The sequence below is a fragment of the Cnephaeus nilssonii genome (assembly GCF_951640355.1).
Source record: "Cnephaeus nilssonii genome assembly, chromosome: 19".
Classification (NCBI taxonomy): Eukaryota; Metazoa; Chordata; class Mammalia; order Chiroptera; family Vespertilionidae; genus Cnephaeus; species Cnephaeus nilssonii.
This window is the reverse complement of record NC_137090.1, coordinates 33,012,288-33,035,474: the sequence shown is the minus strand read 5'-3', so window position 1 is coordinate 33,035,474 and position 23,187 is coordinate 33,012,288. Positions and strand designations below refer to the sequence as shown.

General features: G+C 36.7%; 1 protein-coding gene across 2 annotated transcripts in view; it reads right to left on the bottom strand.

The window, feature by feature from the left end:
• The window catches only part of TAOK1 (TAO kinase 1), a 134,111-nt gene that overhangs the window by 49,345 nt on the left and 61,579 nt on the right, over positions 1-23,187 (bottom strand). The window contains exons 3-10 of one of the 2 annotated variants that reach the window (XM_079798868.1): positions 20,434-20,505; positions 16,961-17,062; positions 15,177-15,222; positions 14,088-14,184; positions 10,561-10,674; positions 7,611-7,702; positions 3,721-3,814; positions 1,940-2,021 (exon numbers count right to left, since the gene is read on the bottom strand). In XM_079798868.1, the coding sequence (XP_079654994.1) occupies positions 1,940-2,021; positions 3,721-3,814; positions 7,611-7,702; positions 10,561-10,674; positions 14,088-14,184; positions 15,177-15,222; positions 16,961-17,062; positions 20,434-20,505 (699 nt within the window). Of the gene's footprint in view, positions 1-1,939; positions 2,022-3,720; positions 3,815-7,610; positions 7,703-10,560; positions 10,675-14,087; positions 14,185-15,176; positions 15,223-16,960; positions 17,063-20,433; positions 20,506-23,187 lie in introns of those variants that run through there. The other variant, XM_079798869.1, reaches the window with a different exon arrangement.

Below are 23,187 nucleotides of genomic sequence, written 5' to 3'. Positions count from 1 at the left end.
ACCCTGACTGGGGATCAAAACTGCAGCCTCAGCATGTGCCCCAACCAGGAATTGAACCTGCAACCCTTCTGGTGCATGGGGCAATGAATACTCCAACCAACTGAGTCAGGTGCTGGGGCCAATATTCAGTCTTCTTATAAAAAAATAATATATTTCTAAGTTTAATAATTTTCTACATATAGATCTTGCTTATTTTTCACTAACATAATTTCTAGGTATACTGAACATTTTGTTGCTGCAATGAGTACCTATTTATTCAGGCTTTCATTACTGAAACTTTATTGCTCTTCAACATACTATGGTTGCAAACAATACTACTGAATATATATATGAAGGTTTTCTTTGTATCTTTAACTGCTGTTCAGTGAAAATAAGCTGAACCTCTTTGAAATTCTAAAACATTCATGTAATGAAAGTCTACTTATATCTTGTAGTGAAAATCAACAAGAGCCGAAACCGGTTTGGCTCAGTGGATAGAGCGTTGGCCTGCGGACTCAAGGGTCCCAGGTTCGATTCCGGTCAAGGGCATGTACATTGGTTGCGGGCACATCCCCGGTGGGGGGTGTGCAGGAGGCAGCTGGTCAATGTTTCTCTCTCATCGATGTTTCTAACTCTCTATCCCTCTCCCTTCCTCTCTGTGGAAAATCAATAAAATATATTAAAAAAAAAAAAGAAAGAAAATCAACAAGATTCCTTAGGATCATATAGAGATAGACACAAATCCTATTTACTAATAATGTCTTAACTAGATGTTTTAGTACGTATATTAATTTCAACAATACTACTACTGTTATTAAGAAGATGGTAAGCCTACAAATGAAATAATTTTTTGAGAATATAAAGGATACCAATGTGTTTAAATTAAGCAACTAATCTATTGAAAACTGAATAGAATTTAAATAATTTAAAAAATACTTTCATTAAGTTAGAAAAAGATATTTCCAGAAAGGAAACAAAAACGATAACCATTTTTAAGGTTCTCTTGAAATCTCTCTTCTCCCACAATATTTACATAAATATATCACACCATTTTCTTTCATATTACTGTACTTTCCGGCGTATAAGACAACTGGGCGTACAAGATTTTCCTGGGTTAAAAAGTCATTTTATATGCCAGAATATACGGTATATTGGATTATATTGATGGGATTAGATATAATGGATTAGATATATCGGACTACCGTATTTTCCGGCGTATAAGATGACTTTTTAACCCAGGAAAATCTTATACGCCCAGTCGTCTTATACGCTGGAAAATACGGTATTTTAATATAGGACAGATCAATATATAAAATATTATAGATATAATAAAATTATATTAAAATTAAACTATGTTTTGCCAACTGAAATATAACATTATTCCATATAAACTAAAATTTATAACTCATGAATATATTCTTGCATATATAAAAATGTAGCCATTTATTACTATTTTGAATATTTGACTATATATTGTATTCAGCGACAGTAAAACCAGTTAAGCAATTTTGGAAAAAAAACAAAAACAAATGAAAAACTTAGCATCTGAGAAAACTTACCAACAATATTCTAGTAAAAATGGTAGAGCATTCTTTTTTTTAAAACATTTATTTTTTTATTATTTTTTAATCCGAGGCTATTTTTCCATTGATTATAGAGAGTGGGAGAGGGAAAGACAGAGAAAAATATCGATGTGAAAGAAATACATTGATTGGTTGCCTCCTGCAGGTGCCCTGACCATGGCCCAGGCTGGGGAGGAGCCTGCAACCAAGGTATGTGCCCTGGACGGGAATCAACCCTGGGACCCTTTGGTCAGCAGGCCAGCGCTCTATCCATTGAGCCAAACTGGCTAGGGCTGGTAGAGCATACTTAATACTGATTCAGAATCAAAGAGGAATAAAGCACATTTTAAAAAATAATTTCTTAGGGATAGAAAACCGATTTAAGAGTATAAACTGACCTTTAAAAGTTCCTCTGATGTAGGGCGATCTTGAGGGATTTTCTGGAGACAAGAATCTACAAAGTTGCGAAAATAATCAGACCTATTGTAAAGGAAAGTATCAAGTGAACATATTGCTATTTCCTTTAAAAAAACAGATTCACAAATCAAGGTATGTGCCTACTGGTGGGAGGGGAGATGGAAAAAATTATAAAAGAAAGCAAACGCGATACATACTATTGTATTTCATATAAATCTATGAAAACCATCTAAAGCAACCAGTGAACCTTTACCATTTTTCAAAGATAAACTTGCACAGATTATTTAAAAATCTTGCTCTCACATAATAACACAACTCATTCTAAATTAAGGAAGTCAATTTTTTTCTTCTTAGCATTCAAATCTAAAATGACATCCTTCTCAATTTGTTTTCTCTCTTCTCTAAGCCATCTCTCCCTTGTTTGCTTCTTGGATTATCTCCTATATAGCATACTCTTAGCTTTAGAGGGAGCATTTTGTATATACCTATTTGATATCCCTGAACAAATGGATAAAATTTCCATTAAACAAATTAAGTTATTTTTAAAAACATTAGAAGTCTGCAACGTATTATTATAGCATGTTATGATAAGAGTTCAGTGAGCAAGGCAGTAATAATTCATCATTTGTCTTAAAATATCAAATAACATTTTATGTTCCTTGTGCAAGATTTTTTTTTGAATCCCCAAAGAATCTAAGTCTGTGTTCAATATATTTATTATTTATATGTACCATAATACTAAACTCTGTGCCAAAAGATTCCTTCTATATGTCTCTAATTTATGTGCCTTAATTATGTAATCTTTAAAAAATAAAGTATCGCTAATTTATACATCTACTTGTGAATTTTAAAGTATTTATTAAATATACTAGAGGTCCGATGCACGAAAATTGTGCAAGAGTAGGCCCTCACAGCCGCTGCTGCCTCGGCCCTGCCCCCTGCCCAGAAGGTCGTCAGGAAGGTGGTTTCGGAGGATTGTCAGGAAGGTTGTTCCGGAAGGTCATTCAGCCATCTGGTCTAATTAGCATGTTACCTCTTTATTATATAGGATTAGAGTTTCTCCTATAATTTTTCAAATGCTAGATACACCTGAAGAATCAATTTCCCACTAAAATTTTCTATCACTAATAAAAATTCTAGTTTCTAAACTATCAATCAGTTCTACATAAACTTCTTTACATAAATGAACTTAATGTTTTTTATACCATATAAATTATAAACCATTCTCCAACAAAATATCACTATAGGTATGGCATGGCAATCTACATATTTTAGTTATAAAATATTAATGTTTAAATTGTGTTATTTATTATATAATCAGGGTAATATATATTTCTAAAGTTCAAAGAAAATATAAAATATAAATTTTTGTAAAAAGCAATATTTTTTGCTTCCATCTAGCATCACTGAGATGCATATGCTATGAAAAGCAGACATAATAAAGGATAAACATGCTATAGGGGTAAAATAAACCTATTTTATTTTATTTATCTTTGTGAAGAGTTTATTTAACACAGGTTCACTGAGGGAATTAAACAAGTTAATAGCATACACGATAATGTCTCTTAATAAGCCAATAAAAATAACATACTCCAAAGCAATGACAGATTAATTAGACTACTGTTACAGAAATAAGCCTATTTTCATCTCTCTTCAGATAGAAATACATTTTACCTAATTGAAATGAAATCATTTTGATAACATTACAAGAATGCATTTAATTTATAAAATGTTGAGTAATATATCGCTTAGCAATACTCACCATTCATTAGACTGTAGTGTAGGGGATTCATTTTGGGCTATGTGATATAAGGCACTCATTGCATTCATATTAAATAAAGGAGGCTTTCTTTCCGCTGTAAGAGAAAGAAAACTTGTTATTGTTCTTACAAATATTGTTCAAGTTTTTTTTTAAGTAATTTCAAACTTAGCAAAAAAATTGCAAGTTGAGTTAAAAAAACATGTTCAAGTAAATCAATTTAGATTAAATTGCTGAATTGATCCTCTACCATTCCTAAATACTTTAAAACAAGAACACCCTCCTAAAGAACAATAATACCTCCATTAAATCAGGCCATTAATGCTGATACATGACTTTCATCTAATCCTCAATCCCCATTCAAGTTTCAATCAAATGTCAAATAATGTCCTCTGTACCAAAAGTGAGCTTTGATCACTCGTGTCCTTCAAGGAAATTGTCTATTTTATCTCAGTTGTTAAATTTATTAACATAAGATTATTCGTACTATATCCTTCGAGTCCTTTTAATGCCTGTGAAATCTGTAGTGAAGTCACTTCTCACACCTGATATTGGTAATTTGTGTCTTCTTTCTTTTTTGCCTGATAAATCTGGCTAGAGGTTTATCAATTATCTTGAAAAACTAGTTTCTGATTTATTTTTTCTATTGTATTTGTTTTCTATTTGATTTTTGCTTTGACCTATTCTATTCTTTCTTCTGCTTATTTTGGGCTGAATTTGCTCTTCTTTCTCTAGAGTCTTAAAGTAAAATTTAAGACACTAGACATGTGTCTTAAATTTTAATATCTAGTTCTGTGGTGTTCCTGCCAAAGATGTATAACCTAAATTTAATCATAAGACAAACTCATAGAAGGACATTCAAAAGTCTTGTATTTTTAGAATTGTTAAGGTCATGTCTTAAAGTAAAATTTAAGACACTAAGATGTTCCAGGTTCATCTGGTATTTTCCCTATTTCAGACACTGGATCAATTGTTTCTCTTGAAGAGCTATGGCAATAGATGTGCTCATTGCTACTGAGTTGTCACTACTCTTAGATCTTTTCAGTGGATAAAGTTAGGGAACACATACATGTACACCAATATACAGGGTGTCCCAAAAATATGTATATACATTTTAACAGCTGATGGCTCAATTTTGAAAATGAAATGTATTTTAATAAACACTGCCTTTATAATTATTCAAAGTGTGTGTATACATTTTTGGGGGACACCCTATAATTATATACATACATGCACATTAATCACTTATATGTCTATTGAAAACAATTGTGTTCACTACAGTATCTCAAATCCAATCCAATACCATAATATTTATTGGAGCTTTTTCTCCATTATATGTAATAACTTTCTCTGACAATGAAAAACCTTGCTCTGATTATTCTTAATATATTTTATTTGATAAATTCCCCCTGTATGTAACCAGTCTCTTGTTCCCACTGCCCTTTCTTGTGAGCAGATGTCCCCCTTTCCCTGCTGAAGCTTTGAAACCCCATACCAAGTCACTCTACAGTGTAAATGTCCTCTTCACCCACTCAGTTTTTTTCTTTTTTAAAACATGTTTTCTTTTTATTGATTCTAGAGAGAGAGAGAGCGAGAGGGAGAGTGAGGGAGGGAGGGAGAGACATCAATGTGAGAAACATTGATTGGTTGCCTCCTGCATGCACTCACCCCAACCGGGGATCAAACACGCAGCCTCGGTATGTGTCCTGAGCTGGAATGGAACCGGCGACCCTTTGGTGCATAGGATGATAATCAAACAACTGAGTCCACTCAGTTTCTGATATCCCATCCAAACTACAGTGAGGCTCTCCTCATAAGGAAAGTCCTTTTTGATGAGGCACTGTGTGTTGAATTGATGTCCTCTGATATCGTACAATATATTGCTCTCCATACTGTAACTTCCTCTACCTACTTGGACTCTGATAGACCAAACTGAGCCACCTCTAGGTATGAATGCCCACTAGGGCTCTGATCCTCCAAACCTGACTGCCCACTTGCATGGATACCCTCACTAGGTTCTGTTTTCCCAAACCAGGATATTGGTCTGTGGGATCTCTCTCTTTTAATCAGATGACTCGTGATACTCCATTCTGGGTTATCATGGTTCACCAGCTAAATAATTTAGGAAGGGGACAGTTACTGAAGACATTTGAATGAATGAAATAACTTGTTTCTATGATAACTTATAAGAGTAAATTTTTAAATGGTCTAACATTTAAAAAAAATGTTTTTCTTGATTTTTAGAGATAGAAACATCAAAGATGAGAGAGAATCATTAATTGGCTGCCTCCTGCATGTCCCCTTACTGGGGATTGAGCCGGCAACCCAGGTATGTGCCCTGACTGGAATGGAACCAATGACCCCTTGGTTACTGGGTTGACGTTCTCACCAGCCAGGCTGGACATTTACTTTTATTCAGTTTCGTCTTAAGGTAAAAAAAAACCTCTTTGCAAATGTCCTTGAAAAATATAGTAGTTTTCTTTTCATCCTTTGCAAGTAAAAAGGGTGGATCATTCCACTATTGACATATGTTAAAAAAAAAAGATAATTTCAAATGGAAGAAACATTTTATAAAACTCAAATTCAGACCAAAAGATCAGAAGAAAATGGCATTATGATAGTATAGTCTCCAAACCTCAGTTTACTAATGTTGTCAAACTTAAAAATGATATAAAGCCTGAAGGCAATCGTTAATATAGGAATTCCAATACAAGCAAAAATAGTATTTTGGAAAAATATTAAGACTGCAAGGTAGAAACAGTCTGGTTGTATTGGAAATTATAATATTCATCTACTGTGTAATGATAAGCAATCTTTACTTTTATTTTTATCTCAATTTCCCTATTACTTGTTTTAGAAAACTACTAACAAACCCAGGTTGATAATGATTTATCAAAATTACATATGGATTTTACTATTAACATGTTCTTTTCAATCCTTGATTACTACTAGAAGTGTTGAAGTAAATATTCCCAATATTTCCCACTTTTTTAAAAAATATATATTTTATTGATTTTTTACAGAGAGGAAGAGAGAAGGATAGAGAGTTAGAAACATCGATGAGAGAGAAACATCGACCAGCTGCCTCTTGCACACCCCCCACTGGGGATGTGCCCACAACCAAGGCACATGCCCCTGACCGGAATCGAACCTAGGACCCCTGAGTCCGCAGGCCGACACTCTATCCACTGAGCCAAACCGGTTTCGGCATATTTCCCACGTTTAAATAAAGTTTAATAGAATACTCCTGTAAGAAGAAAAAAAGGAAAGGATATTGGGCTAATGTGGGGTGGCAGGGGGTGGGAGAGCGGGTAGCTTGGGGAATCAAGAGCAAGAAGATGTTCATCATCTTTGATTACAGTGACAGTTCAATTACCCACCTAGTTTACTTATAGTGAGAATGTTAGTAAAAAGTTATGATAGTCTACTGCCTTAAGCACAGTTCCATTCATGGGCAACAGAATAAAATGTGTGCACAAAATCAAAATACTACATACAATATGACATACAGCCTGACTTCTAATTATCATACCTAACTTAAAGTCATAAGTATCTTAGGTAGAGGTAAGTAATTCATGAATGCTTTAGAGATCTGCTATACATGGTAAATCTAGTAAGTATAGACATAGTCCAGGTGTTTAACAAATACTCATTAATATTAGACATAGATACTTTGACCCATAGTGAAAATTTTTTTAGATCTAATTTAACAGGGCAAATATAATATACCTAACCTAATACATATAAAAATAACTGGTCACCAAAATGAAAACTTTAATTTATTGCTTCCTTTAGTAACTGACAAAATAAAAACCAAACCTATAATTTGGTACAGAAATTGAGGTAAGACATTGATTAAATCTTACTACACAGTAATAAAAAAGAATGCTTACCTAGTTCAATACATGTTATTCCAAGAGACCATACATCTACTTTGCCATCATACTGTCCTTCATCCATGGCTAAAATTACTTCTGGGGCCATCCTAAAACATAAAACGTCATTTAAAGTTAAAAAAAATTTATACTATTCATTAAAATATAATGACTATCTACATGGAGAACACCTGTGCAGGCAATATATCTAGATATAAGAATTTTTATAATGGGAAATGAATGCATTACAGGTTGTAAGGTAAACAGTTACCATTGCACAGATAGTGTAAGACTTATTTTTACCATCTGTCATGATTATATAACAGCATCCTAAAGGAAGGATGCCAGAGAGCGGGGTTATATTCTGCATCTGTTCAAGCTTGCAGATTCTAATATTGTATATCCTTTAGGCCAGTGGTGGTCTCAGGATCCCATTACAAACATCTAACTTTTGCTCGAAAGAGGAAATGAATACCGGCAATTATCTTCCTTGAAGTTACAAGCTCACTCCATTTATTTAAGAAACTATTTGCCATAATAACCAACACTAATTACCATAGTCTGTCACTCTTTCTTTCAAATAAAAATAGTGTTCTGTGATAAAAGTGTCTTAGCCTGGCTGGTGTTGCTCAGTGGTTGAGAGTTGACCCACGAAACAGGAGGTCCTGGTTTGATTTGGGGTTGCAGGCTCAATCCCCAGTAGGGAGCATGAAGGAGGCAGCCAATCAATGATTCTCTCATCATTGATGTTTCTATCCCTTCCTCCCTCTGAAATCAATAAAAAATTTTAAAAAGTGTCTAGGGAGACTCACAACTGAAACAATCAATTATCAATCTTATAGGTATCTTGGTTATAAAATGAAACATTAACTCATATCTTCAACTTGAGTCTAACATTTTTTTTAAGAGTCTAACATTTTTTATGGTACTTTAACCTTACACTTCATTTGCATTTGGAGTTAAGCACAGACAGACACTTAAAAACACTCGCCAACTTCTTTAATGAGTTTGTCACCAGGAACCCCTGTGTGTGCGCTCATGCAAAGACATGTAAATATTGCCTAGTTCCTGTGTTCCAAATACACTACATACAAATGAACAAATATGAAGAAAAACTAAAAAAACCCAAATTAACAAATATGTAAATAAAGTAAATTTTCAATCATCAATAATTGGGTGTTTCCAATGTGTTCTTTAAGATGTTGAAGTAAGTTTGGGAAATTAATAAGTTTAAACAAAAGTAAACAATTAATTTTTTTAAATTGAGAACTTCGGGGCTTTTAAAATATCTAATATTCACCATTAATTTCTAAAGAGAACCATTAAGAAATATTATTTGCTCACAGAACCTTTGTTTTATATAGGGGAGGGAGGCTCTATCTAAACTAGGGTCCACATAAAAAATTTCTGGTCTTCTGGAACAGTGGTCTTCAAATTTTTTTTATTCATTTACCTCCAGTGAAATTATAACAACTAGTATACCCTGGCACATTTGAGTTTATACCTAAATTTTAATAATTTAATATTTGCAAAAGATATAATTCGCAGCATACACACATACAGTATATTGTATATCTGCTTTAAAGGTATTTAAAACTTGGAGCTGCAGAATTAGCTCATTCAATTTATCAAAACCACTACCATATAACTTAATTAGCAAAGCCAGTGTTCATGCTATCAATCAGTCGAATCAGAATCATCTGTCAGAAAAAATCTGACTTCATTTTTCAATACAAATAACATGTTAATGTGTCCCCATGACAACCATCTCGGTTATGAATTCTACAATTAGAAAAAAAAAAAAAGAAGGGAGAGAAGATAACTGGGGAGGAAAAAAAAAGGAAGGAATAAAGAAACGAGAAAAGAGATGATAAAAAAGGCACCAGGCCTTACCAAGAGTTTGTGTCCTGATTCTTCAATGTTTCTTACAGATTATATTCTGAAATTGTCCCTCTGGTGTTGCTTTGAAGCTTTTATATCTCAGGGCAATGCATCATTATAATTTTCAGAATGGGCAAGAAGCCTTTCTTTTATGAAGTGGAAGAAAGGAGATTTGAAAGGAGATTTGAAAAAATAACACCCAAAACTCCAAATGAGCTACCATGGGAAAAAAGATGTAGTGGACCTAAGACAACACTCTCTGCATACACTCAGAAATAGGACACATATGGATAGACGTTGAAAATTATTCCCTTCAAACTTGCTGACATTAATACTGAATTATTTATGGTTAAAATTACATGTTGTCTAGAATTTGCTTCAAAATAACTGAGGGGTGGAGAAGAAGGGGGAGGAGTGAATACATAGGTTGGGAATGGCCATGGGATAATGTTGTTGGGGTGAGTGGTATGTGAGGATTTATTATACCTTTCTTGACTTTAAATTTCTTTTATTGTTGATTGATTGGAGAGGGAAACATCAGTTTATTTTTCCATTTATTTATGCATTCATTGGTATGTGCCCTGAGGATAGAACCCACACCCTCGCACATGGGGACGATGCTCTAACCAACTGAGCTACCCGGCCAGGGCACTCTTGTTGACTTTTATGTGTATTTTAAATTCTCTATAACATATAAAAAACAACACCCAAAACTCCAAATTAGCTAGCAGTCTTGAGGTATCTTAGTCTGAAGATCACTGATATATAGTAAATATAAACCTAAAGAAAACAAAATTTTCCACTTACCATTCCTATCTACTCCCCACTTCAATTTTTATTGAAATTTTTTCACTTCCACACCCAACATATGAGGCAGATAACAATACGAAAGAAAACGTGGACCATGAGTAAAAATAGGAGATGCAAGGGTAGCACTCCAAATCTATATTTGAAACTAACTATAATGCTTAAAGTTAAAACATTCAAAATAGCATTACATTTCCAGGAAAAAGACATCTGAAAAAAGTACAACCACACATTATTTATTTAAATTATGAGAATCAATATCAGATAGGATTAGTCTTACCAATATGGCGTTCCCACAAAAGAATTGGCAGGAGATGCCATGGAAGCAGATCCAAAGTCAGCAAGTTTCACCTGGCCTGGTTCTGTCAGAAGAATATTTCCTGCTTTGATATCTCTGGGTTTAAGGAACACAGAAAATTATTTCTTTTTCTTTCATTAGATTATGTTGAAAACAATAAAATTCAAACAAAAATTTGTAAAGTAGGGAAGAAAAAGTAAAAATAAGTTCTAGGATACTCTTTCAATTGGAATAGTAAGGATTAAGATCTAAATTAGAAAACAAAAAAATATAAAATTCATATAAATATATAGGAACAATTTTCTAAAAGAAGACAAAATAGCAGTAAAAACAAAAGGTAGACAAACTGGAGCATATAATCTATATTTGAGTTCCTATTTACTTGTACAAATAATGGTTTTAAAAGTAGAATTTAATTAGCTGGCCATTTCTTCATAAATATAAGATTTCGGAGTACCCCACTTAATGTAAAATACTATGCCCAATTAAAATATCATGCCCAATTGTTCATTATTTAACTTAAAAAAATTTTAAATTTAAGTATAGTGGTATACAATCTTATATTGGTTTATTAGTTTCAGGTGTACAATATAGTGATTTGACATTTTTATACCTTATAACGTGATCACCCGACTAACTTTAGTAATCATCAGTCACTGTGCAAACTTATCACAATATTATTGATTATATCCTTTTCCCCTTTTCAGCCATCCTCCCACCCACTCCCTTCTGGTAATCATCCCAATGATCGGTTTCTGTTTTAGATTCCACATATAAGTGAAACTATACAGTATTTCTTTCTCTGCTTAACTTATATCACTTAGCATAGTACCCTCTAGACCAGAGGTAGGGAACCCTTTTTCTGCCAAGGGCCATTTCGATATTTATAACATCATTTGAGGGCCATACAAAATTATCAACTTAAAAATTAGCCTGCTAAATTTGGTCAAACATTTAATTAATTGACCCCTAATGCCTTGGCAAGGCCAGACCAAATGATTTCATGGACCTAAGACAGCCAATGGGTCAGACATTCCCCACCCCTGCTCTACATCCATCCATGTTGCTGCAAATATGCCCCCAATTTCTACAAAGGGATTATTCATATCATTTACAAAGCTTAGCATAATCCATTTAAACTTAATATGAAATGAAAACTGATGTATAAGGAAAATATACTATCAATGATTTCAAATTTACTTTTTTTAAAAATATATATTTTATTGATTTTTTACAGAGAGGAAGAGAGAGGGATAGAGAGTTAGAAACATCGATGAGAGAGAAACATCGATCAGCTGCCTCCTGCACACACCCCACTGGGGATGTGCCCGCAACCAAGGTACACGCCCTTGACCGGAATATAACCTGAGACCCCCGAGTCCGCAGGCCGACGCTCTATCCACTGAGCCAAACCGGTTTCGGCTCAAATTTACTTTCAAGCTTACTTTTCTAAATCAGCAAACATACTCTCCACACAAACTAAGAAAATTATGGATATTTATATAATAGGATTTTATGTCCAATGGATGCCATAATATACACTTAACCATTCAAGAAAAGAAAAACTTTATTTCCAACACTTGTCAATTCTTACTATAGTATTGTGATGGATATAATACTAAATCTATTGTCTTTCCACTTGTTTTTTAAAAATGGAGAGGTGCCCGTCCGCGGTGGCTCAGTGGTTGAGCAGCAACCTATGAACCAGGTTAGTTTGATTCCCTATCAGGGCACATGCCTAGGTTGCAGACTCAATTCCCAGTGTGGGGCGTGCAAGAGGCAGCCAATCAATGATTCTCTCTCTCGCTTCCTATTTTTCTCTCTCTCCCTGCCTCTCTGAAATCAATAAACATATATTAAAAAATTAAAAAGGAGAGATGCTTTGAAGTTAAGAAGATCTTAGGTTCTAATTTTATCTCTTTCGTATACTTACTAGCATGTGGGTTTCTCTATTTTCATCTAAAAAACTGACAACCCATTAACTCACAATGACTCTACTACATAGTTTAATATGCATTGCCTGATTCACATATAAAATAAAAAAATGTTAATTTCCTTCTAAACCAGGCAAAACCAATACCAATGTTAAATATGCATTATAAAATGGTTTAAAGTTACTATCTATCACCATGGATTACCACGGATTAATACTCAAAAGCATAAAGAGTCTTAAGTAGCCATTTATTTATTTACTAGAGGCCCAGTGCATGATTGAATCATGCACATGTAGGGTCCCCTACACGCTTTCGCTTTCGATGGCGGGGGAGCTGGGTGCCTGTCCGCCGAGCCGGAGGCTTCTGAAAGGCCTGGTGCCGGAGCAGACAGGCACCCAGCTCCCCCGCTTTTGATGGTCTGTGGCGGGACGTGAGCTCGCTGCCCCAGAGGCCCCTTCTGTGCCACAGCACAGCCATGGCGCAGACGCTGAGCTTGCGTCGCCAGCGGCAGCGCGAGCTCAGCGTCCTGCTGGCCCAATCGGCTACCCCGGCCACCCCAAGTCCCGCCCCCTGCGCCTCCCGCTGGCCCAGTCGTGGGCATAGCGGAGTGATGGTAATTTACATATTACCATTTTATTAGGTAGGATTTTATTTTTGTTTATCCTCACCCAAGAATATTTTTCCATTGATTTTTTAGAGAAAGTGGAAGAGAGAGGGAAAGACAGAAACATTGATGTGAGAGAAACACATCGATTGGTTGCCTCCTTCACATGTCCTGACCAGGGTCCTTGACAGGAATGGAACCCAGGACCCTTTGGTCCACAGGCCGATGCTCTATCCATTGAGCTAAACCAGCTAGGGCTTAAGTAGCTTTAAAAAATATATATACTTTTATTGATTTCAGAGAGGAAGGGAGAGAGAAACAGAAACATCAATGATGGGAGAGAATAATTGATTGGCTGCCTCCTGCATGCCCCTACTGGGGATCGAGCCCGCAACCCGGGCATGTGCCCTGACCAGGAATTAAACTGTGACCTCCTGGTTCATAGATTCATGTTCAACCACTGAACTACACTGGCCGGGCTTAAGTAACTTTTATATATCCCTGTTATAGAATCAATGGAACAAATCTAGCATTATCAGTTACCAGGAAGAAAAAGATCTAGGTTTAGTTCTACTTTAATCTACATAAGCTTTTTAAACTTGGAGAAATTAGTAACAAATTAGGGCATCAGTTTCTTCATTTGTAAAATTAAAAAAGACTACACAATTCCTAATGGCCTTTTCCATTTTGCAAATTAAATAATTCTGTAATTAAATTGCTACCTCAAATCTATCAAGTACACATCCTTCAGAAAGCCCAGCAGCATGTGCAGAAAAGATAAAATTATCCTAAACAAAGAGATCAAGTGTACTAGTACGTTCTTTTTAAGGCATGGACAATCTAAAAATTATGAGTTTATAAGATTCTGAAATGCTTTAACCAATGAAAATTTCAGGGTTAATGAGTTCCAGGGTTGATAAAAGCAACAAACCATTTGCTTATTAATACACGACAATTTTCAATGTACTTACCTATGGATCATAGTATGCGAATGCAAGTAGGCTAATCCCTGGAGAGCACCATGTGTAATTGCTGCTATTTCCACTTCTTGTAATGGCTTTTTGTGAACTTAAAGTAAGAATTTAAAAATAATTATTATAGAGAACATTTTTAAAATAATATACATATCTGATATATAGAGAGCAATTTAAAAACACTTAACATTTAGCAACAAGGGATTTGCTTCCCAAGATATACTAGTAATACAAGGCTATTGAATGTTATAACTAGTACCAATTGTGCCTTGCTGTTAAAGTAGAGGTTACAACCAACATTCCTCAAAGCTAACAACATTTAATGATTATTTGGTGACTAGAGGCATGGTGCCTGAAAATTCATGCACTGGAGGGCTGAGGGACTCTGGAGGCAGGACCTGCCTGGGTGTGGGCCTGGCCATGCCGCGCGCCTGCTGCCTGGTGGGGCTGAGGGGACTAGGCGCCGCCATCTTGTGGCTGTGGGTGCCACCATCTTTGAGGGTGTAGCAGTCAATTAGCATATTCCCCTTACTGTGTGTGGGTGCCACCATCTTTGTGAGAGTGTGATGGTCAATTAGCACATTCCCTCTTTATTAGATAGGATAATAACAAAAGTAACAAAAGAGAAGTTTTCCTTTTATTCTCAGATATTTTCATTCTGAACAGAGGAACAGATCAAGCTGAATGGCAAAGAATGCAGAAAATGCTCATTGAAGCAAAATGAGAGAAAATTCACCTATTTTATTCTATACTAGAGGCCCGATGCATGAAATTCATACAAGAGTAGGCCTTCCTTCCCCTGGCTGCCAGCACCGGCTTCCCTCTGGCACCTGGGACCCGGGCTTCCCTTGCAGCCCCGGCTTCATCTGAAAGGACGCCCGGAAGGATGTTTGGTCTAATTAGCATATTATGCTTTTATTATTATAGATAACATTAAATGAGGATGGTGTATACCATGCTGAGATTCTAGAAAAGATTAAGGTTTTCACTGTTTTGAAGTTTTTATGTTATTTAAGAAGGCTCTTACTGAATTCTTATTTTATTTTGCTAATACTTTTTTTTTCTTAATAATCAAAGGAAACCTACCTTCCAGTAAATCTGAAGCAGATCCTAAACAATATTCCATTACAAGCTATATGGGAAGAAAAATTATAAAAGCATTAAAATATATTATTAAAAAGATTCTATTTGAGATAAAATAAATTCACCAAGGAGATCAAAAAAACAAACTCTAGTCATTATTTACCTTAAAAAATATTTATGTAGTTAGCAATTTGTTAAATGTATTTATAAGGTTAAGTCAATGACAAGATGTGTATTTCATACATAATTACCAACTAAAATTATAAAAGAAGATACATATTCTGTTACTATTAACCTAGAGTAGTAATAATGATTGTTAGGAAACAGAAAACTGTCCTCTGGGACTATATGTACAAAGCTTAGGTTACAGTTTATTTTTAAACTTTTTAAGAATGTACGTTTTTACTGATTTTAGAGAGAGGAAGGGAGATAAAGAAACATCAATGATGAAAGAAAATCATTGATCGGCTGGCCTCCTGCACGCCCCCCAATGGGTATTGAGCCCACATCTCAGACATGTGCCCAGACATGACTGGGAATCAAATCAATAACCTCCTGGCTGATGGGTCAGTGCTCAACTATTGCGCCACACTGGCCAGATTTAGGGTTACAGTTTAAATTTTTCATTTAAAGCAAACACAGAGCACCTCCTAATATGCCAGGTATTTTATACATATTAATTTATTTAATCCTCACAACCACTTTATGAGTTAGGCCTTATTATTTCCATGTTTTACAGATGGAAAAACTTGAGAGACAGAGAAGTAACCAGCCCAATGTCACTACTTTTTCTTTAACAACAGCCTCAAGTTTAGGAGTACTACCACAGCCATCACCGAAATAAAACTGGATAAAAATGCAGCAAACATTACAAATCTAACTTCAATCCACTAGAATGATAATAGCTCTGACTTATTAATTATTCAAAATAAAGGATCATTCCTGTTTAATGAAAATTTAGCCCTTTTCTTAAGATAGTTATTATGCCTATACCATTATGGGATTACTACATTATCACCTCAGTGGTAACAACAGGGTAAAATTAATCTCAACTCAACTTCATGTAATAAAGTGTCTCAATCCTCTACCTTTAGTATTACTCAGCCAAGTAATCACAATTAATTCAAATTTCACCAGGATTCACCAAGACTTCACCAAGTACTTTGTGATTAAATAGATTATAATACATCATGTCAAAAAGATATAACTTCATCCTTTAGTAATAGAATTTTTACAATGTTTGAGAAACCATTTAGTAGTCTGACAAACTACTAAAAAATTTTCAGAGAACATTTTACCATGCATATAAAGGCCAGCTAAATCTCTATAGTGAACTTGCAAAAGTTCTTATTTCCTAGGGAAAGGAGTTCTAGGAAAAGCTACTCTTCCTTTCTCAGTATGAAATAACATTTCAAGGTGTTTTTGCAAGCTTCACAGGACAATTTTGAGACATTCTTTAATTTTTTTGGTTAATCCTCACCCAACGGTATGTTTTTCCATTGATTTTTAGAGAGAGTAGAAGGGAGAGAGGGAAGGAGTTTGGGAAAGAAACACTGAGTGAGAGAGACACATCGATTGGCTGCCTCCCGCACATGCCCCGACCAGGACAGGGAATGCAACCCAGGTATATGTGCCGCCCTTGACCAGTAATGGAATCCAAGACCCTTAGGTATGCGGGCTGAGGCTCTAACCACTAAAAGACACCAGCCAGGGCAAGACATTCTTAATTTAATTAATTATATGTCCAAACCAAATAAAATTAAGGCAAGGGGAGAGCAGATACCTACCCATGCTGTGTGCTCACGTAAATAGCAGCCTTTATATTCTATACTGTTGGGATGTTTTATTCTTTGTAGAAACTTGACTTCTTTAATAATATCCTGCCATTTCTATGGGGAGAAAAAAGGGAATAAAGGAAAGAATTATGAACAGCTGCTTTTCCTTAGAAATGTACCATACTTTCCGGCGTATAAGATGACTTTTTAACCCAGGACAATCTTCTAAAAAGTCAGGGGTCTTATGTGCCGGAAAATACGGTAGGTTGGAAAAATCTCTGACAATGTATATCAGATTGCTTAAAACCCAAATACCGTATTTTCCGGCGTATAAGACCCCTGACTTTTGAGATTTTCCTGGGTTAAAAAGTCGTTTTATACGCCAGAAAATACGGTATAGAAGAAAAAAGTAATTACTAGATTAAGGGTTAATGAGAGCATACAGCTTTGCCTTAGTTGTAATATTTAAATTAAATGTCAAAATAATCCATTTAAGAGGAATTACTTTCATAGTTTATAATCAATTACATAATTTATAAATTTATTTTATTCAAGGTAGGACAAATGTTTGATAAAATTTATCATCAATGAGTCTTATTAATATTTTACAACCACACACCACACAGTGGTGAAAACTATGTACCATAATTAGTTATTTTTCTTCAAAATTCAACTTCCCTTTTCTTATCTGCAGCTTTACTGACATAATCTACATACCATAAACTTTACCTATCGTGTTTCTGGTTTATATCTTCTACCAAATGTTAAGATTTTGTTTGTTTTTTTAAACTCAAATGAAGTCATTACTCTGAGACAAATTCATAAATGCACATTGCTTTCTAAAATGCTAGTGAACAATTATTTGTTATATAGAAAAGTTCACAGAAAACAACAAACAGTATGAAAACATTTTCCTACATATTTTACTAAGAGCATTCTTCATTAACACCTACCCAGCAATATAGATAAACCATTGACCATAACAATATACTTAGGCCATATTCTAAACAAAGTAACTCTTAAGAAGCAATCAGGGAACTCTAAGGACCCAACCAGGTTCTTTGGTCTACAGACTTAGTAGGTGTAGGATTGGGAAGCAGGAATCTATTTTTTGTTCTTGTTTTAATTTTTAAAAGCTTTACCCCCAACTTGGATCATATTTCTAAAGTCAGAGAAACTAGCATAATAGAAAATTTTAAGAAATATTTTGTACTAGAATTTAAGATCATATATCTCCTATGTTATTTAACAAGTCCTCAACAAAATACAGCAAAATAGCTGCACAATATTTTAAGATATAAGATGCAAAATTCAGAAAGAGTTTCATGGGCTTCAACTTTCAAATTTGAATGCTCTGGGAGGCAAACTCTCAAAACAAAACACCTGTATTCTTCAATGTGAAAAAAACAAAAAACTTTTATAAAGGACACTAATATCGGACATAAAAAAATGATGTCCTAAATGAAACTTTTTGTTCTAGGTGTGACTAATCAGATGCCAACATAGCACAAGTCTTCCTGTGAAAGCTAGTTCTAAAGTTAGAGTAAACTTGTAAGAAATGGAAGTGGGTGTGTGTTTTTTTTGGAGTTTTAGGAATTTTTAGGAATCGAAATGATGGAACACCAAAATAATCATGATAGTGTCATTGTACCCAGAGTATGATCACAAAAACAAGATTTAGCATAAAATGAAAAGATTCAGAAAAGGTAGAAAACCAAAATCATTAAAAATTAAAGACTGATTCAGAAATTCTACCTCTGAGCACATACCCAAAAGTACTGAAAAGCAGGAACTCAAAGAAATATTTGCATACCCATGTTCATAGCAGCATCATTCACAATAACCCCCGTGATCCCAGGCCACAGCCAGCAGCAGAAGCCTCATGTTCACCTGCCCCATGTCCTGGCGGAGACGGAGAAACCGGGCCACAGCGCCTGAGGCTGGCTGCAGCCCGGGAGACGAAGAAGCGGCCTGCCCCCTGATCCCAGGCCGCAGATAGCAGCAGAAGCCTCATGTCTGCCTGCCCCACGTTCTAGGGGAGATGGAGAAACCGGGCCCCAGTGCCTGAGGCTGGGTGCGGCCAGGGAGACGAAAAAGCCACCTGCCTCATGATCCCAGGCCGCAGACAGCTGGAGAAGTCGCCCACACTGCATCCCAGGGAAGACAGAGAAGCCGCCCGCCTACAGTTCAGGCGTCAGCACCCGCGGCTGGCTACAGCCTGGTAGACGGAGAAGCCGCCCACCCTGCAGTCCCGGGCACCAGTACCTGCTGCTGGCTGTGGCCCGGGAGACAGAGAAGCCTCCCACCCTGCGGTCCCGGGCGCCAGCACTTGCGGCTGCAGCCCAGGCAAAGCCACCTGCCCACCATCCCCTGCGGCTGCAGCCAGCCTGGGCACCTATGGCTGACCAGAGGGAGGGAAGCCCGGATCCCAGGTGCCTGTGGTCAGCTGGAGGAGGGAATCCTGGGTCCCAGATGCGGGGCCGAGGCAGAGGTGGTTAGGGGCAATCAAGCCAGCAGGGGAGCAGTTAGGGACAATCGGGCTGGCAGGCAGAAGAAGTTAGGGGCAATCAGGCAGGCAGGCAAGCAGTTAGGAGCCAGCAATTCTAGATTGTGAGAGGGATGTCCAACTGCCAGTTATCCCCTGAGGGGTCCCAGATTGGAGAGGGTGCAGGCCGGGCTGAGGGACACCCCCCCCCCCGTGCATGAATTTCATGCACCGGGCCACTAGTTATGTAATAAGTAAAGAGCTTCAATTTTGCAAGATGAAATGAAAAGTTTTCTGGAGATAAATGGTGGTGGTATTTAGACAGCAATATGACTATCCTTAATGCCACTGAACACTTAAGAATGGCTTACTGATAAATTTTGTGTATTTTGCAATAATTTTAAAAAATTTTAAATTAAAGACTGACACATCCTACATTTTATAAAATAAATTTATGCAATTAAATAAATATAATGTCAAAAGAACTAATCAGAATATTAGTGAACTAACGTATACTCAATGTGGTATCAATAATTTTATATTTTATTTTTTTAGATTATTACACACCACCTGTTTTTCAGACTACATCTATACTGCCTGTTATTTCAAGTTTGTTTAAAGCTGCAGTTAATCTCTAAACCATTAAAAAATTGTATCCAATATATTTACTGTGAAATACATCTTATTCTAGTTTACTATTTTAGAAACTGATAATCCCTCGATGACAAAGATAGAATAATATATTAAGTAACAGTTTAAAAAACTGAAAGCAGGGGCCACAAGTTGGGAGGCTTTTGGGATGCCAGTAATGGTTCTAGGTCCAAGTTAAATGGGTACATTCAGTTTATGAAAGAAAATTCACTGAGATATACACTTAATATCTGTACACTTTTCTTTATGTATGTTATACTTTTTGGAAGAAATTGCCACCTACTCCTAATTAAAAATAGCATGCTTTTCTCTAACATACCAGTACAAATGTATATATTTCACCACCTACCTCAGTAGACTGCTTTCCACTATAAGACATTTTTTTGATAGCCACCACTTCATTGGTACGCACATCTCGTGCCTAAGAAAACAAAGAACCATTGTACATTAACAGATTAAATCTGGGCAATCATTTTTCTGAGAATAAGAACATTTATAAACTATCATGTCAAAAAGGACATAAACATTTGTTTTTTAAAGATCATTAATAAATAATAACTATGTAACAAAAATGTATTAAATAGCTGATACTTTAGAAAGAAAAAAAGCAGGTTTATCTTTGAGTAATCTAGTTATGAGGAAAAATATAGAAATGTGAACAGAACTATAAACAAAGAGACAAAACAAGACTAGTATATACAAGTCTATGCTAATAAATTTTGAAATCTCAATGAAATGGACAATTTTCTAGTTAAGAATAAATTACCAAAACTGATCTAAAGAAAATGTAAACAAAACAAACAATAGTGGCAGACTGAAAAAAATACCAATGAATTATAGTTAAAATAGTTTTGAGTGGAAAACAGTTTTACCAGGGAAACTTTCCAGGACATAAGCAGGGGAGAAAGGGGAGAGGAAAGCTATGCTATTAGTTTTATGAAGCCAGTATAATTCAATAACTAAAACTTAACAAACAGCACAAAATAGAAAGTTGGGTACCAATTTCATTTTTAAATATAGACTAAAAATTCTAAATAAAACTTTAAAGCCAAATATTACAGGACATTAAAAGAAACTTTCATTTGGATAAAATCCTATATAATAAAACCCTATTATGCAAATTGACCAGACAGCTGGCTGAACGACCAGTCACTATGATGACACGCACTGACCATCAGGGGGCAGATGCTCAATGCCGGCGCTGCCCCCTGGTGGTCAGTGTGCTCCCCCGCTACAGGGGGAGTGCCGCTCAGCCAGAAGCCAGGCTCACAGCTGGTAAGCGCAGTGGCGGTGGCGGGAGCCTCTCCCGCCTCCGCTGCAGGCGGGTGGTAAGAAGCAAGGGGTCCCACACTGCGAGAGGGATGTCTGACTGCCGGCTTAGGCCCAATCCCCGCCACAGAAATTGCATTTCTGTGATTATAGTACACTAGAGGCCCGGTTCACGAAATTTGTGCACTGGGGAGGGGGGGTCCCCTCAGCACAGCCTGCGCCCTCTCACAGTCCAGGAGCCCTCGAGGGATGTCTGGCTGATGGTTCCCATGGGGAGGAGGCCTAAGCTGGCAGTCAGACAACCTTAGCGCTGCTGTGGAGGCGGGAGAGGCTCCCGCCACCGCTGCTGCGCTTGCCAGCCGTGAGCCTGGCTCAGGGCTTCTGTGGGAGCGCACTGACCACCAAGGGGCAGCTCCTGCATTAAGCGTCTGCCCCTGGTGGTCAGTGCATGTCATAGCGACCAGTCGTTCTGCCATTTGGCCTATTTGCATATTAGCCTTTTATTATATAGGATACCTAAATAGAGTTGATAGAAAAAAAAAAAGACACTCTGTTAAGTGGATCCTGGGAACAATTACCAACATTATAATTTCAATGACAAGTGGAGTGGTTAATGGAAACTTGCACCACTTATTATAAAGGGTGAAGTGTGTCTATCCATCTAAGTCCTGTTTGAATATCAATTTATTTTCCTAAAATGTTATCTGGTTATCTATCTGTAAGACCCTTTATTTTTTTAAAAAAGTTCTTTATTAATCATTTCATATAAAATTTGCACAATCACTACAGATAAAGTCCCTAAATAATCTTTACTCCTTCTGTTGTCCAATCTCCAGCTCACTTTTTGCTAGCACCAACATTGGCCTTTGCAGTCCCACTGACTCTTCATTCTGTTCTTGCACTCCTGTCTATTTTCTTGAGGTTGTCTTCTCATACAGGTCATGTCTTGCAAGCATCTATGTTTGGGTTCATTTTTATTTGTGTAATCCAAGGAATTCTAAATCATGCCAAAGCCAGTAGTTTTGCCACCACCAAAACGGGTTATGAATCCAAACACAAAAATGACATCTGGTGTGGTCTTATACATTTTGGCTAGTTTTTCCCAAATTTCTGTCTTAGGTACTGTAGCCTTCCCAGGGTGAAGGACATCAGTGACCATTTGTTTCTGCTGAAGTAACATTTGCACTCGCTTGCTTTTTTCTCGGTTCCTTTATTCTAATGCTAACCGTGTCGAGTCACACTCGACATCCGAGTGCAAAAGGTTAATGTGTACAATTCAGTAGCTTTTAGTATATTCAGATATATGCAACCATCACTACAGTCAATTTTAGAACTTACATAGCCTCAAAAAGAAACCCCAACAATCCTATATAATAAAGAGGTAATATGCAAATTAACCCTCACACCCTCATAAGATGGCTGCCTATGACCAGGCCGGCAGGAGGGTTAGTGAGGAATGACCAAATGACTGAACAAGCAGGCTGCATGGGGCAACCAGGCCGGCAGGGGGGTTAGTGAGGGATGACCAAACGACTGAACAAGCAGGCTGCGTGGGGCAATCAGGCCGGCAGGGGGGTTAGTGAGGGACGACCAAATGACTGAACAGCAGGCCGTGAGGGGCGACCAGGCTGGCGGGGGGAGCAGTTAGGGCGATCAGGACGGCAGGGGGGGGCAGTTAGGGGCAACACACAGGCAGGCAGGTCAGCGATTATGAGCCAGCGGTCCAGGATTGTAAGAGGGATGTCTGACTGCCTCCCCTCCACCCCACCCCAGGCATTTAGATCCCTAGTGTCAGTGTCCATGGATTATGCATATATGGTCTTTGGTTGATTAC